Consider the following 18,711-nt stretch of genomic DNA (forward strand, 5'->3'; position numbering starts at 1 on the left):
TCGTCTTATGCTTAGGCTGTTTTATTCCGTTTTCGTTTCGAATGTCACGTTTTACATATCATCCTCTCAAATATTTGAAAATGTACCCCGTCAATACTCGTCGGTATCCATTATTCATATTGGCGTGGAAAACTCCGGTCATGTATAAGTATGGCGTCGCCTTATACATTGTTAATTTTGTGCCCCTATAATTATTTTATCAATTTCCTGCATATTACTCCTACATGTAAAACATAGTAGGTACCCACATACGTATATCTTTTAACTGCTTGAATGCGTTCCTCAGTAGTTAAACATTCGGTTTACAATATGCATTAGTCATGTATGCCTATAATATATAGGTACGAGATCGCATATATTTGAGGTTGTGATCAAAGCGACGTACATCGCAAATAGTTTGCATGTACAGCTCGTCCGATGTAATAATATTTCCTATTATTTTTACTATGTGTATACGCTCGGCTATGGATATTATGGACGGAGCTGTGTATATATTTTTTCACAATTACAATAATAGCATAATATTTTTCGGGACACGCTATTCGTCTGCAGCCATAAATACTGTTTGGACACTAAATCAGTATCTTTTTTCAAATATGAAACATTGCTGTACCTACTACTTGTATACAGTTATATATTGTATGAATAAAATAAACACATGAATAAACCAAACGCACAGCCACGATGGACTGTTAACGCTGCAGTATATAGTTGCAGTAGTCGTGTCGTTACGACGGTAACTATATATAGGTGTCGTCCGTGTACCAACATATATAATGGTCGTATCGTACGTTGGTATAGATATGGTATAGCCTTATACTATAGCTTACTCAATTCTAATATAATATTGCACACCGTGCTGAACATATACAACGATGTGGTGTTAGTCTGCACACGTTGAGATTCGGTAATTTGCTAAATGACGCAGACCGGCGAGTTCTCCGCAGCAGTATAATATAATAAAAGTATAACTTGCACAGTAACGACTAACGGCACGTTTTACGGCACGCTTCCACCTATCTCTCGCCGACCCTAATCGCTCTCCCTCGCCCCCTCCCCCCCCCCCGGCAATGCGGCCAAACTGTCGGCGCACCTTTGTAATGCGACCCTATATAATATATTATTATACCGATGCAGGTCGTATTATGTTGGGTGATAGGTGGTTTATGCATAGATATAATAATTCCACTACGAGTTGTACATAATGTAATTTATAAATATTATTATTATTTTCGTGGACGCGATCTGCTAATAACACGTATATATAATAATATAGGTACCTACAACGCGCGTTAATCCATCAACACGCACACGCGTAACTCGTTAATGATATGTAGATATAAGTTGGTTAGACAAGTAGGTAGGTAGGTATACGATATACGTGGCGGCGTAATGACATTTTTGTCAATCGTTCATTGTCACTTTTATGCGCAACGATAATACGATATACGCGTTCATATCGCGCAGTATCGCGGTGTTTGTGTATGTATATATATATATAAATATATTATATATAGTATATTGTATAGGTATATATATATATATATATATATAGCCATAAGGGCACTCGCCTCGACAGCCGTGTCATACACGTCGAATGCGTTGTGGGGGAGGGGGGGGGGACGATAGGCGTGCTTGCGATGTCATCGAGTGTAGTAATTTTACTCTTACGATGAGGGACCGAACTACCCCCGTTCGCGTGTCACTACGCACCCCCCCCCCCCCCTCTATCCGGCTCAATCCCTCTGGCACATCGCAATATGCGTACGCACTACTTCTTAACGTTTATACAGTGTATAATATATAGAACTATACTATTTAAGGAGTGAATCTCATATAATATTATAATAATATTCTATAAAGCATGTGCGACGGGACGACTTCCGTCCCCCATTTATCTCATACATACACGCATACATATGTATTACATTTATCTCTTACTGCGACATATTTTGATTCCGAGCAGCACCTGCTGCAGAACGATCCGAGAGAGTGGCTATTATAGGGTCTACTGCTGCAGAGATTCGCGCTTTTTTTCATCTCCGGAAAACGCTTTTCGCGGGACAGTAAAGTGCTCTTAGCCATGGCAACCGAACGTACGGCCGAATTCCAAAACGGTCACTGAAAATATGCGCGGATGATAATATGCAATGCTCTGTAACGTACAATTTATTTGGTATTTGAAGTCGAAATATTTATTTTTTCAATAAGTGTCGGATTTCCGAAACATTTAAAAACACCGTCGTCGTCGTCCTCAAACCAGCTGTTGCACGCGTCTTTAAAACGTCCTATACGCCAATCACTTGTCTTCGCCACCGACGATATTGTATATTATCATGCCTACTTATTATACGCCGATAAACACGTACCTATATATGCAGCCTAAAGCGCGTGCAATACTCCTATCTATGATGGTGCAGGCGCCACGTACGTGTACGTAATACAATATAATATATTATATTACATCTACTCACGATGATATGAAACATAACTCCTCGGTTTACGACACATACCGGCACGTTCGAATGCAGCACCGTCGGTTCAATATCATACAGAATGAATAGAGTGGTATACGATGCGTGTGATGCTGTAGATTATCCCGCGATGATGTCGATCACATCTACAAATGTATCACAGAATACCGGAAGATTCCATTCCGAGGGGTATATATAGTCTATATAAGAGCATAATAATAAAATGGAATATTGCATTTTCGTCTGCAGCTACTTCCGCGCGCAATCGGAAACACGCAATTCATTTTCGCGGGATTATACCTACGCTTATTTATCGTTACTATGATTATTATTTTTTTTTCTTTCTCGTTTACCTCTGAAACATCATGACGTATAGGTTACCAGCGCCGGTAATTTATCGCTGGAATGCCAACAATATTTCGTGGCCCGCACGCGTTTATAATATTTATACCTAGAGAATTCGAATAATAAAGTTACGTTATCCACCTTTGTTATTATTATAAACGCACATTAAATTTATAAATTCTAGTAATACTATTACTTATTTGTTTTAACCTCGATTTTATTAACCTAGTTTAATGATTTAATGTGTGCGTTGACATTTCAAAAAGCGTTTTTAATTGTATTTTCATTCGTTTGCTGTATTGGTATGCTACAAATTACAATATTGGCTTGAGTAAAATTTAAAACTTTATATTACATCCTATATGAACTACCTACCTATTTATTTTAGCATTTTATAGTATATCGTTATTCGTACAAAATATAACACCATTTTACGTATGTTAATAAACTTGTATGCAATTTATATTTATTAATTGGCATACAATCAACAAAGTACTATTAAATATTATGTTATGAAACTTTGATATTTGTATTTCATGAACATAAAACGTATTATCAATACTTATGTTTCCCGTTCTAAAATATAATTACCGGAGAAAGTGATTAAGTATAATTTTTGTGGAATATTTTGTTGTTCTACCTATATATAATTCAAAAACTATAAAAAATAATAATAATAATAATCCGGAAATAAAAAAAACAAACTTTATTTTAAAGAATTATTTAGACAAACAACTATATACAATATAAAGTAGGTCATACAAATAGCTATTGTTTTATTCATGCTGGAAGTATCAACGTAATTAATATTACTATTATTATTTACTTTTTGCGTAAATGTATATTATTATTATTTGATTGCAAATCTGTAAGGAAATATTCCATTATTTGAAGTATTAATTTTTAAAACAATAGGTAGGTGAATTTATTAAATATAATGGGGATTGTTTTAGTTATATTTATATGGTGTGAACAATTGATTGATATATATTGTTTGGTGTCAATCGCGAGATTTAAACATTTAAATGTAATATGTTCCTAGATAATTGTTATTTTATGTTATTGTTATAAATTAATTATATACATATTATAATAGGTAATAACTCTGGATCTATTACCGAATGTAAATTTATGTTTATATTATTTGCAGGTGATGGGCGAGAGAAACACGAATCTTTTGACAATGAAAAAAATACGGAAATTGTTGATGTACTTTTGAGTTCTACGTTTTGCCAATCGCAGTTCAATTTGTCACAGCAGCTTGCTCAAATACACCCAGAACTAACAATGCCAATGTTTTCAGGTTAGACATTTCTATAATCGTATTACTAGTGGGATTTAGTTTTGGCTGAAAATCTGTAGAAGCTTAGGTTTTGAAGAACAATTTAATGCGATTGGGATTTAAGTATTTTGAAAACAACATCGAAGTCTACTATAAAACATAAGTAATTTTTAATGGATATTATTTTTTTTAACCAAAGGGAATATTATGATGTATGTCACAAAAAACTATTCTTTCGGAGTAACCTAATACAACATTATTTATAACTCATATAAATATTAATTTTGTCAACAATTTCTATTTGCTATAAATTGGTAAAACTTGGTATAAGTGCTTCGGTCTTAGTATGCAATTTTTGTAAAATGCATAGATTGGAATAGTATTGGAACAAACGAAAATATGGAGTCAGCTTAAATAAAGATGATTCATATGTTAATAACCATGAGTTATACATGATCTTATATCTACTATTAGAATCTTCGAATTCTATATAAATATTTAAACTCAAACTAGAACAGTAAATTATTTGTGGATAAAAAATTATTTCCTCGTTTGACAAATACATTTGAACTTACGACTTCTAACAAATTACAATTACGATGTTAGGAAAGTGAACTGAAAGATTTAGTCTTTTTATCGTCACAAATTGGCAAATTGGGTAAGAACTAAGAAGTTTAAATTTCGTTTAGAGTTTTTCAGCAAAAGTAGAATGTAAGTATAAATACAGTCTTGTTAAAGTCATTACAAATTATATAAGTTTTTAGTCGTACGTGGACTTAGTAAATGTTGGCTTATATTTATGAATTTTTAAAACTTGAAAGTTTTAGAGTTTTAAGTTCCAATAAACTTCCTTTTTATTTTGAAATATTATCTATTAATTTTGGTGACACATAATATTTCAAAAGATACTAAAATATATTTTTGGTACTTAATTAATACATTGTAGTATTATTTTTATTTTACATCTTACAAGTTATAATTCCTACTAGGTACCTATGACAAAAATGTGTACGACTTCTGTCATTCTAAATATGTTTCTAAACAACGTCCCAACAATAACACCGCAATCGCCACCGAAAAGTGAATTATGAATTGTTCCTATAGGTATAATATTATTATTAACAATTACTTCTCCGTCCAAATATTCGTATTGTCAACAATTTCACTGTTTACGCATACGTAATGTTTACACCGCTATCATCTCGAACCTAAACTCTTTTTATATTGTTTTATGTAATAATTTTTTGCTAGGTATAATGTCTAGTCGTTAATTTGATTAATTAATGGCCTAATGTACGGCCTTTGTCTCCGAGAAAATCATACCATGGTTGGTTTCGTCTGTGAAAAAATGTATTTTGAGTAGGTATACGCGCGTACACCTCTCGTAACTACGCAAAATGTATTCAACTGCGCGTTATTTCCGTGCAGGCATGTAAGGCATTGAGTAAGAATAATAATTTTCCTAAAATGTTTAGATTTAACAACCAAGCTCAGTAATAGTAGCATAACAATACAAGCGCATATATATTTTGATAATTTGATTTGAATAGGAATGAATATTCGTCACAATAATAATACAGAGCTGTCCAAAACATAATACCGACATAATACACATTCATTGCATAGTATATATTTTAATTTTATGTGTCACTTTTAAAATTAATTTTTATACAATTCGTACCCGCATAATAATATTATTATAATAATATAACATTTCAACTCATATATTGTTTAAAATTAAATTATTTTGTTAAAATATTATGTAGGTATATCACATCTGGTTGATTATTTATTTAACGCCGGACATTCATTTTCTCCACAATTCTTCGTAATTTTTAACCATAACGTGGCTTAGTAACACATACAATTTTATTATGGTTTCAACTTTGAAGTATATGGTATACGTACAAAATTGATTACCAATTACTGTATTTATGATAATTCCTCTCTTAGCGGTCTTTTTTATATTGTATTTTTTTGACATATAACCCCTGTTACAATTGAACGCTTAATTATTATTTATTATAATATTATGTCTGTATGTATTATTTTTATACTTTCTATATTTGTACAATTAATTGTAGAGCCATTTCATATATTTTACGAGTGAAAGTATAGTATACGATTAGTCCTTATTTCCAAGTAAATCGAACTCATATTGAGTAAAAATTATTTTATGTACACCAAGTATCTGTAAATAAAATGTTGTGGACATTGTACAATTAAAAATAAAAAAATCATAATTACCAACGATACAAAACTTTTTACCGACATTTTTTAAATTATTTTTATTCCTGTGATTCACATAATAAATAAACTTTAAAAGGCTTTTAACTGTTTAAAATTCCCTTCAGGCTGCAGTAGCACAATATTATTACTGAGTTTACGTGCTGTTAAAATTTAAATATCTCTGAGGAATGTTACTACCTACCGACAGTTCATTTTAATGTAGGTACGTATAACACTATAAGAGGAAAACTGTTTAATTTTGTACATTGGCTAATGAAGGACATTTTAAACATCTGTACTTACAACTTTAATGTTTAAAAACATATTTGAAATGAAAGGTAAGCACTTGGTGGTAATATTATTGACTACATAATTAATCGGTAAATTCTAAACTTAGTGGGGTCACTAAATAATTAAATACATTCATTGGCTCCGCTCAGAATCTTATGGGAGTGTATGCATTGTGATTATTTAAAAAAAACTATTTATGTTATAAAAAAAACGAAAAACCATATTAGACAAAAATAACGCCGGATTACAATTTTTGAGACCAGATGCAGTGCCATAGTTAAGCTATATCTCCGTTTATAATCCAACTAAAAGTTCGAAAATAATATTTTTTATGTAAACAAAAAAATGAAATATTAAAATATTTGTTTACTTTATTACTTTTATTTACTTCACTTTGAGGTTATATTTGTCTTTTTTCAAACAGTTCTGATTTTGATAACTATTTTTCATTTTTTAAATATTGTTGAATGAAAATAGAGTTTAAGTACCTAGTTTTTATTATTAACAGTTTTTAGATGCCTTTAAGTTTACTTTTTTGTATGTTATTTGAGTAATGTAAGTATTATAATAAATTACTAAAATATTATCATCATATTACTTTATGATTTTTATACTCAAAGCAATTGACGTATTTTTTTTAATTATTTTGTGTTTTGAAGACACTTAGAGCAGAAAAATAATGCTTTAATATTCAATATTGAGGAAATGTCTAGTACTCTAATTGAAAATTAGATCTACTTTATACTTTAGTAAGTCAAAAGTAAAAACATTGGAAAAGTAAAAAAAAAGTTGACGAATAGCGTCACTGAGCATGGTATACCACAAAAATATATGTACATTTGTTAGCTCTCCAATCGTTTACGACTACCCATTTCTTACTCGAGCGGCGATATTTAATTTAAATTTGATATAGTAATCTCAGCACATCAGCTTCATGAAATTATTTCTAATTTCTCTATAACTAAACATATTTATATTTTAATACATTTTTCTTTTTCTTATTTCTATTACTATTACGCAATGTTGTCTCAGGCCTCAGATCATATGCATCATCGAACTACAAATACTAACTATTATAATAAACTAACAAACACTAAAAATAAGATGATATAACAACAGTTTTACATAGGTAGTATTTAAGTACTGTTCTGATTTCGTTTGTAATATTTATAAAAATTTATTGAATTTAATTATCCAATAGATCATTAGTTATTATTGGTCGTATTTAATATAAGGCATAACAATTAAGCATGTAAAGAAAAATGTAAATGTGATGTATCTGCTGCAGATACAGATTATGCGGCTATTCTTAAATTATTTTAACTAAAAATTGTATTTAAAATTGTTTTCATTGCTTGTTAAAATAATGTATAAATGTATTAATAAATATTAAATAAGAGATAATCAAGGCAAATGAAAATTTAACATAATAAATATTTTTAATTTCACAGATAGACAAATAACATAAAAATTGTTTTCATTTAAATACACATGGTCTCCTATATTATGTAGTAATGAAGTAAAGCAATTCAAGTTGCAGGATGATGTGTTCATAATAATGTTTATACATAAAGTATACTTATATCTTATTTATTATGAAGGGCCTCTATAATATGACGTCATTCAAATTATGATAAAAAAAATGGTTGGGTTTTCATTAGGACGGTGTCATATTCCCTATTCTCAAACCATTTTTACAACATGGAATTTAAATTACCCTTTTAACCTTTTTTTGAACCTTTGAAGGGTTGTTGATGACGCTATTTTTATATTCACATCTAATTGATCAGAAATTCCTTTCAAACTACACTTTGATTTTTCAAAACTGATAAGTAACGGTTGTTTTTCACAAACATCTAAACAATAAATATTGTTATTGCTATTAAAAAAAAAAAAAAAATTATATATTTTTATAGCTGTACAAACTGTACCCAAACGTCCCAAACCTATCCAAGTATTGTATTATTTTATTTTTTAATGGTGCAGGTTAGTGGTGAAAATGTTACTATATAGAAAACGAATTATATAATTATGAAATTTAATCTTATATTTTATCATTGACCTATTGTGTTCAAATTTTCTTTTTAAATTGAATTATGCTTATTTCTTTCTCTATTTTGTTTATCTTAAATCGATTTCTCTTTCCTATTTACAATACATTTTACATATATTACATAAATATTTTGAATATATTGAGTGTTTCGCTATTTTTTCGGGCTTACCTATATGCCTATTTATGGCTGTATTATACATATTTTATTATCTCAAATAAGGTAATATCGTATTAAAGATTTATTTTACTTACTTTATTACTTACAATGTTATATTTATCACCGAATTATCAGTGTTTAGGAAAAATAAATTCCATTTAAAGACGCGTTTTCTATGTGAAAGAATATGAATGACATTAGGTAATATGTGGGATTGTGGGTGTATATAATATAAAGATTGTCTGTTCATCATTTAGAAGTTTTTATTCTTCAGAGAGTCATTATATTTGTAAAGTAAGGAGTTTTGTTTGATTCTTATTTTTGTACTTGTTTTATGGCTTGATCAAACATTCAGTCTTCTCAGCCATTTCCTCAAAATGATTCGTATTTTATGTTTCCATGTGTTTATTAAAACACACAATATAATAATATACTTTTTTTATGGAATGACCCGTCGTTCAACTTATAATGATAATATACTTATATAATATTTTGAAGAAAATCTCTGTTTATAGAATGTCGTAAATAAATATTTTGAAAATGGCTGAAGTGAAATGCTCTAATGTCACGTAATATATATTATCATATTTTATTAATTATAATGGCTGTAATTAAAAATTACTTTTTGTTTATTTAAACGTCTAGATAAAATACATATTTTCGTGGAAATTAGCAGTGTAATAGAATGTATAGGTAATTTATGTTAAAATAATTATAAACACACGATGCAAATTATTTATATTTACGTTTCATCATAATATAATATATTATGATGAAACGTATCATATATATAGTATCATATTATAAAATAAGTAGTACAATTTTCATTATTTTTCGAATTCTTCCAAATTACTAAAATTCGTTAATTAAATCATATTCTCACAAAATATAAATATACATTTTTGTAATCAATTTAATTATATAATGAATCTAGCCACACCTGTATAGATTCATTTTTATTTACGGTATCATTAATTGATTTTAGCACTCGATCATTTTAATAACATTATTTTTCTATACAAATGTATCTATTTTATTATAATAGAGTTTTTCTATTTTTTATATTATGATATTAATTAAAATAATATATCGTTTTGGGTATAAAACCCATTTACTATGCAAAATAAATGACCAAATTATTGTTGATATTTTCTAATATAACGATTTTCAAAAAATGTACTATATACAAACATGGCTTGTAAAAATGATTATTGTTTTGTGTAATATTAAAATTGAGAAATAATAATTTAAAATACTTAGGATCAATCTTACAAACTTAATTAACGGTATGTTTAATCTGTGAATTATGAATTATGCTACGTTAAACAAATTATGTTCGTTATCTTAAATTATTATACGGTTTATACATATACTATGATAATTATAATACTTGGCCATAATTAACTTTAAAAATAAACTAATTGTCCTTTCAATTATGAATAATTTACTGTCAAACAATAAAGGGAAAAAAACAATTAGTTATATTGTCATTTTCATCGTCCCATTATAAATGTATAAAGTGAGTCGAAAATATTTTCTACTTCTGTTATTTTATACGCGATTTATTTATTTTTTACTTATATTGTCTTGATTATATTATTATGATGATAATACGAATACCTATAACTATATATGTAACTTATAAAAAGTGAATAATTTACGATTTTTTTTTTTCGTGATGTTCTATATAATATCTACTGTGACACAACAACTCTGTGACTGATATGTTATGAATTATGATTTAATAATGTAGTATTCAGTATTTTATATAGGAGTAACATATTATACTCAAATGTATAATATAATTATTATGTGATTCCTATTGCGCTAGATTAAGGATGGCACGAGGGAAAATTTCGATTGCACCCGGATGACTTTCATGTGCCCATGTATATTTATAGATTTTTAAGTAACATATAATATATAATAATTATCAACAAAACTGAATTATCGATTGTACATAATTATAGGTATTAATAATCTATATTTCGCAATGACGTACTGTTATATTTATTATCATTATTATTATTATTATTTATATTTTGTACTGGGACACTGTCATTGTGTGGATTTTACCAATGAATTTTTCAAATATTCTTAGTGTTATTTAAGGGGATCCAAGCACACGTATTTTTCATACGTTTTAGACCAATAAGCGGTGGTAAATTACACACACTTAGGTTTGTCCGATTTTAATTTTTTATACATGTATGAACTCTGACAAAATATCTAGACGTTTTAGAAAGTCGATTTTCAATTTTCAATTTTAAAAGACTAAAATTAAGTTTTAAAAAATCGGGTAAGTGGATGTCGCTCTGCTATACAGTAGGTTACAAGCGTGACAATGTATAATAGATTGTATTATACTTGAATTCAATGATATAATATCATTGTATAAGAAAACCGGTTCTGAGCGGAGGTGGTTTATCAGTCTGGATTGTTTTAATTTTTATTATTTATTATAGCCTTTAAGTTGAATTAATATTATAATATTATAATTTTTTATCCGTTGCTACGTTGATAAATAAATCGTTAGAAATTAAAATCCCATTTTAAGCGGTTTTCATAATTTGTAAGTAGTTTTTCCCGTGGCATTAAATAACTATTGAGAAAATCGAAAAATGACCTCTCTAAAGTACCATCTTGATCCAATTTGCTAAAAGATAAGGTACTATATGTTGAAATCGAATCACTCCTTCTGGTATAAATTTTGTGTATATAAAAATAAAATAAAATAAACATCATTGTAAAACCATTAGCTTCCTCGCTCCGCTCTGAATCTAAAAATCCGATAATCTGATTTTAAATCAATAAAGTGATTCCAAAAAAGCATAGTCTAGACGCTTTATAATTTAACCATTTTTTTTTCGAAATTAGAATCGAACTTCAGGAAGAATGTATTGTTTAATTTACTACCAGTTTTAGTCGTTTTTATAGTTATGCAAACAAAAATATATTTCATTTTTTGCAAAGTATTGACATGTGCGTGCTCGTGCGAGAGTTGCATCCGGTGGCGGTTGCCCGACGCAGCATTACAGCGATTCTCGGAAACACTATAATGTCCATTTACTGCTCACACATAAACATAGCCCAAATGGCTAAATATTACTCCCTAAAACCTGATACGTTGGTACAGTGTTCAGTACTTTTCACAAAGATTGCCTTGCAAGCAACAGCATATCAACCAGACGTAACAAATCTTTCAAGCAGTATGAATCAGGAGGTTTCTAAACAAACAATAAAAGCTGATTTTTTTAATAACTGTTTCTATATTTTTATCATTAATTTTTAATTTATATTTTGTAAAAATGTTCTGTATGTTAGTAATAATTTTTTAATTGTGTCACAAATTAACACGTTGAACAAATCATGTTTGCCATCCCTGGGCCTAGAACATATATATTATTGTATAAAATGTTATCAAAATTGGTTAAGCATTTTTGTAAATGAGGTTTAATGCTTTTACTCTTGTCTTTGGCCTCCTCAAAAAAATATAATTTAATCTCGTATCCATGATTTTTTTTTGAAAAATATTTAAATAAAAAAGTTAAATTATTTTTAGAAGCACGTTTTTCTGTCGGGTGGCACTGCTTAGTGCTTTCCCACTTATTTACTTATAAACATGTCATTAAGATATTCATATCTTAAATATCTAAATATATTTTAGAATATAAAAAAAATACTATAATAATTTAAGCTCATTATATAGATACCTTAACCTTGAATATAAACACAGCTGAGAAGTTAGAATACATTGTATACGTACCCAGGTACTCTTATAATAGATACTGGGGTTTCAAAATATCATAAATAAAACATGAATTTATACCTAACAGGGTCGTCTTATGATTTAATTATGTATTCAAATGCCGTTGTCACTGATTTTAGCTTATGAGTATAACGAAGAAGGTATATTGGTTTTGCGCATTTGTATATGATTTATATCATTTGTTATTCATTATTTATTTATTTTTAGTTTTGACCATTACCATAAACTATAAGTATAGCCATATGTTAGGTTGGACATTTTTAAGTACCTAATGGTCTGTATTTTACTATAATGTTATTAATTATCTTTTACAAGTTAATAATTTGAGACTAACTAAGTAACAGTAATTTTTAGAGACAATTATTGGTATTTTATGGTAGTCTATTCGAAATGTTCCCATTCAGAAATTGATTATAGAAGAATACAAATTATGACAAATCTGTTTTGAACAATTGATTAGGTTATTTTGTTTTTAATCAATAATTAGTATTAGACAGTATTAGCATTTTGTACATATAAATATGACAACATTTTAATACCTTGACTATTTAAGAGGCATATAGGTACGTGTATTTTGTGAGTACCAAAAACATTTTTTAATTATATTTAATAATTTATTTTCGTAAGACATAATATTTTATTACAACAGATTAATCATAATTCATCAAATTCATCGAATTCAAATAATTTTTTTAATAGTAAAATTCTGTATGAAAAATACTCATTTTGTAATTTAATAACTATTAAGGTTTAATTTGTTGAAAAGATTGTAAAAAAAAGTCTATAACCTCTCCAAAATCGACACTTTTGTTTCATAAAATATTTAATTTGTACCACTGTTATAATTATACTGATAGGCGATAGTGATAATAATATCATATTATAAATTACAATAATGTATATACGCGTAAACTTAGAAGCTCAATATAGGCACTTAATATTTTTTCTTAACATATTACACACACTAGTTACGTTCATTACTAGTATGTATACTAATTAATGGGTAATATTATGTACATTTTATACTCGTCACATGCGGTTTAAATAGTAGTTCTCAACGACTTATATAATCAAACAGTTTTAGATTGTATACTAAAGAAAATCTTCTTCCGTAGCATAAATTTAAGTCTTACCAGACTCGGTTTTTAAAAATCATAAAATCCTTACTGGCCTACAACTAAGATACGCTGCCGAACATAAAGCCTTGCGGCTTACGTGTGGTGGCCTAATCGCATGGCTACAAACTTCATTAAAGTATACAGTATAGTAGCATACACACTATATTATTATACTAGTATAAGATAGTTATATCCGTAAAATACTAACTACAAATAAGCACTTAACTTTACTCTAAAGTCCCTAATATTAGATTGATCATTTATTGAGTAACCTTGGAATATTGGGATACTTACCAAATTCGTATTACATAGTATTGTCAGAATGTCTAATAAGTATTATATCATTATTCATTCATATATACGGAGGGGAAAAGTAATAATGAAAATAAATGAAAAATGTAAGCAGATATTACACAAACAAAATAATAATATTTATGTTTTATTATTTGGGCATGATGTTTAATCAAGATTAAGCTACATAATAGTAAAAAAGATTTTATGTTAATAAATGACTTCAAGAGGACGTCATACCCGCGTGTTGTCTCTGTCTTACGAACGCACACCAGAGCAAATTTTACGTTCAGAATAATACACTTTACTCTGTTGTATTTAATATCAAAATGAATTGACCTGTTATGAAATTTTAATATTAGAATTAAGCATATTATCCACGTAGTTTTGTTTTGACATTTTTATTTTGAAGAAATATATTTAAAAATATTTTTGTATATTTTAAAACGACCATAACTTGCTTTAAAATTAAAATATCAGCATACAAACCTACGTGGGTCCTCATATAATATTCTTACCTTTAAATTTTATAATAGGTAAATTCACTCTAGTATTAAAAACAACAGAGTAAAATGGATTATTCTGAACGTACAATGTGTTTTATTGTGCGTCAGTAAGACGAAGCCAGCACATGCACATTGTACATGGTATGGCGTCCTCTTAAAAATATGTATTATTATAATAGTAACTCAGCATGCATAAACGAGTTAATAGTCTCGAATTTCGTTAAGTATTTGATGCACGTCAACGTTCGGAATATATATACTTATAATTTATATAATTCGGAAAAGTGTTCTTAAAATAACATAAATGTGGTAGACTTGAACATCGTTTTTTTTTTTTGCGCTATTCAATCATTTTAAAATCGATTGTGCAATTTATAAACCATTACCTTTATTACTCTTTCATTTCCCGATAAATGTACACTCGATTTAATTATTTTTGCAAATATTCACAAATAAAAATATAAAAGACTATTATTTCTAGTAAATATATATATACACTTTTTTTTATTATCATTGAATCATAAAAATATAGGTGGGTCGTAAGTAGGTATACCATACATTATAGCTGCTACTCGTATATGAATATAAATAGTAATTTATAAAACTCATATTTTACTCGATCAGATAATGTTATATTCAAGTGTGGTCATATGATAATAAATAATATAATACAAAAATTTAATTTTATATAAGGAGGTATAAGTATGCTTACAGATTCTTTAAAAATAATCATAGATAATTTCATGTAATATCATTATATAAATAGTATAACAAATAATTATTAATATTAACATTTTTCCGTAACAAAACGTTTGAATTTATTTAAGCCCACTGTATATAGGCACTAGGTAGATAATGTGAAGTTTCATCTCCTCTCCCGTATTCGGCCATCGGTTAGATTTTAAATATACCATAATATTGTATTTTTTTTTCAAATTATTATGATTTAATCTACTGAAATATCATACCTATAGATATACATGGCCCGACGCCCGACTGTGTTAAAGTGTATTTTTACTTCTTACACCTATCAAACCGATTATTATTTGAAAATAATAATCATTTATGCGGCATTTGAAAACTATACTTTGATGAGGCCTCATAAAATGTAGTACATATTGCATACAATACATGAAAATGGAAATCTGCATCAACAGAACCAATTTCGTGCTGTCAGTTTCGATATTACCTACTGTGAATATTGACTTAGTATCAAACTGAAAGGTTAGAACAATATCCGTCTGCACGTTGTAGTTTTTAATTTTTAAGCGAGTATATTATGATTAGTGGATACGTAAGATATTACGGTTAAGAAAGTACTCATAACTTGGTTGAAAATTAAAATATAGCATATATAAACCAACGTTCTAACACAAATCATGTTATCGACTTAAAGCTTGATAATGCGTACAGGTGACTTTATTCTTATACCCATGAAATCCAACGACACACAATTGGTCTTGCCGAACTAGAGTTTGCTACAGGTACCTGTGTTGTTCGACGTTTGTATAACACATGATGATGTGTCTTTATCTTAAACAGGCGTGTGATCATTAGTACAGTGCTAGTTTTGCAGGACTATGTGCATGTGGCTTTTAATCCCCAAACGTGTAATTTTCACCAAATTTAACACGATGAGAGCGATATCAGATAATATATGTGCCTTAAAGATTGACGGTTTGACAGTTTTGACACAATCGATTTCGTGCGGTTTCCCAATTACTTTGTTTACAGTGTGGAGCGTAGTAGAAATATTTAAAATGTTTGTCTTATATTGCTATTAGTCTCAGAGTTCACCGAAAAATAAAAATAATATGGACGTTTGTCTTCGTAATTGTGATGAAGGAGAGTCCATAGATGTTATTGATTTCTGATGTGTGCTTTTTTATAACATTCATTTTTTTGTTTTTGCTGGAAAAGTCGTTATAAGTCGTAATACTCTAGCCGATAGTCCTGACTAATATGTTGACATTTGGCATGACCTATGCGCCATAAATCATAATAGTTTATATATATATGGTAATTTAAAATTCCATAGCATAAGTCAATTTACTCTTATTGTATATTAATCACCGCTTTTTCAACAAACGCAAGTATGATTTATCTATTTTAATAGAGCGTAGATAACTATTATAATTTGTGCACTTAATACATTTTTACGTTTCTATTTCAATGTCTGCATGCATACATATTTAAAAACAATTTTTCTATCTTTCATATTTTTAATAACATTTTAATAACTATTATTCTTTTAAGAATTTTTAATGTCGAAGTTATTTTATTTGTTTCATAATCCTGATTGTTGGTGATAATATTTCCAAATAATTCAGTATCAAAGAGATCAGACATATCCTGCTCTGTATTCAGTGCATAACTTTTACTCTTTGATAGGGTCTATAAACTTACACTTTTGATATTCAAAATATTATTTGCTAAGTGTACCACGAGCAGTTGTGTTTGAATGTTCATAAGCAATCCAATTTATAAGAAAATTACCTTACAAATATAACTGTCAGAATAATAATTTTGGACTCAACAATAATTCAAAAAAAAAAAAAAATGACAATTTTATTCAGAAATATATAAAACTTCGTGTAGTGCAAAATATCGTACATTGGACAAATATTGTCGGTCGGCAGGAATCTATATCGAATAAGTAATAACATGAAATGTGGCTTATGATGGAAAAGGGCGAAGTAGTTGACTGTAATATGGACACTGTACAGAGACCGAACATGTGATGGGTACATCGTGGAGGAGCCAATATTTATAGCGTATATTATTATAAATTTGAAAGCAACGATAAATCATCGCACTTAAAAATAATTCTGAGTGAATATGCTTGGTTTTCTACAATGTTTTTAAAATTTAAGTGCGTATAAAAATAATTTATGGTTGCAATTTTTTCAATTTATTGAATTTAGTAAACACAATAATATGATACAATGATAGTTATACTTAAAAAAGTATTAAAATAATTATTAATCATACCTAAACATTATTTATTTTAGTCTAAGGCTTAGCCTAGAGGGCATATTATATATTTAAAATTTTTTTTGTATTGCTGTAAGAAAAATTTATGAAGAGCTTTATTATACTTATTATATGTATGTTCAAGCCATTAAAATTTGATGTTGATGAAGTTCATGACGCTTATAAAAAATAATTGTGTGTACCTGCAGTGTATATTGCTATTTTTAAAAATATATAAAAAAAACTTATAAGGGACCTTGCATTACATTTTCAAAGTTTTTGACTCAGAAAAAAAAATAATTGATTTTGTCAAAAATTGATGTTGCGTAAACATTCCCGTTTCTCGTTGTTTTTGTTAGTTTTTCCCAAATTTCTTGATAACTATAGGCATGTCCAAAGTTGAAGATGAAATCATTATTTTTTTATTACAAAACGTGATGACTGATGCCGGGTAAAACGTTTTAACACAACATTGTAAAATTATATCAGAGTCTAAAATGTATTTCGGACTGTTTTATATACTATGTATAATGTATATATTATGATATTATATTATGGTAATGTTATAATAATTTATTATGCCATTAACATTTTTGTTTTACAGAAATAACATGTAGATTCCAAACAGCAAGACCGGAAGTTCGACAGTTGCTTTTGCATTATTTAGTTCCTTGGTTACACAATATGGAATTAGTGGATCCAAACGTGCCTCCTCCAAATCCGTTATCGTATTTTCAGGTACTTGCCCACTGTAGTATACAGCAGTATAATAATATTATTATTCAACCCTTTATCGAAAGTATCTCTAATGGTTAAACGACTATTGATTTTACCCTTAAATAGATACAACTGTGTATAGTTTATTACCTTTGTCTATCATAAATATAGACGCATGTGCCACGTCAAATTCATATTATCCTGCATAATGACTATTTATATAATATGTTAATATTATATGTTTTTTTGTTATTGAATTAGAACAAATTGGCTTGTTATCAAAAATGAAGAGTTCATTTGTTACTAACATTCGATTTAATTTTAAAATTAATATATTGAAAAAAAACTCAAGTATAATTATTCTCGATTATCATTTATTATCAAATTTAATATAATTTGTTTTCATAATATTAAATAACAAATAAATATGACAAGGTATACATGGTATATAATATATTTGTTACATTTCACCTATAGTTGACAGAAATTATAACTCAAGTTATTTA

General features: G+C 28.2%; 1 protein-coding gene across 5 annotated transcripts in view; it reads left to right on the plus strand.

Annotated features, from left to right (window-relative positions):
* Positions 1–18,711, plus strand: part of LOC132950987 (protein furry) — a 114,899-nt gene that overhangs the window by 50,325 nt on the left and 45,863 nt on the right. For all 5 annotated transcript variants that reach the window (XM_061022631.1, XM_061022635.1, XM_061022633.1 and 2 more), the window contains 2 exons: positions 3,970–4,122; positions 18,093–18,226. In XM_061022631.1, coding sequence (XP_060878614.1) covers positions 3,970–4,122; positions 18,093–18,226 — 287 coding nt within the window. The remainder of the gene's footprint in view (positions 1–3,969; positions 4,123–18,092; positions 18,227–18,711) is intronic.

This window comes from Metopolophium dirhodum, chromosome 8 (genome assembly GCF_019925205.1).
Source record: "Metopolophium dirhodum isolate CAU chromosome 8, ASM1992520v1, whole genome shotgun sequence".
In the NCBI taxonomy this organism is placed as follows: Eukaryota; Metazoa; Arthropoda; class Insecta; order Hemiptera; family Aphididae; genus Metopolophium; species Metopolophium dirhodum.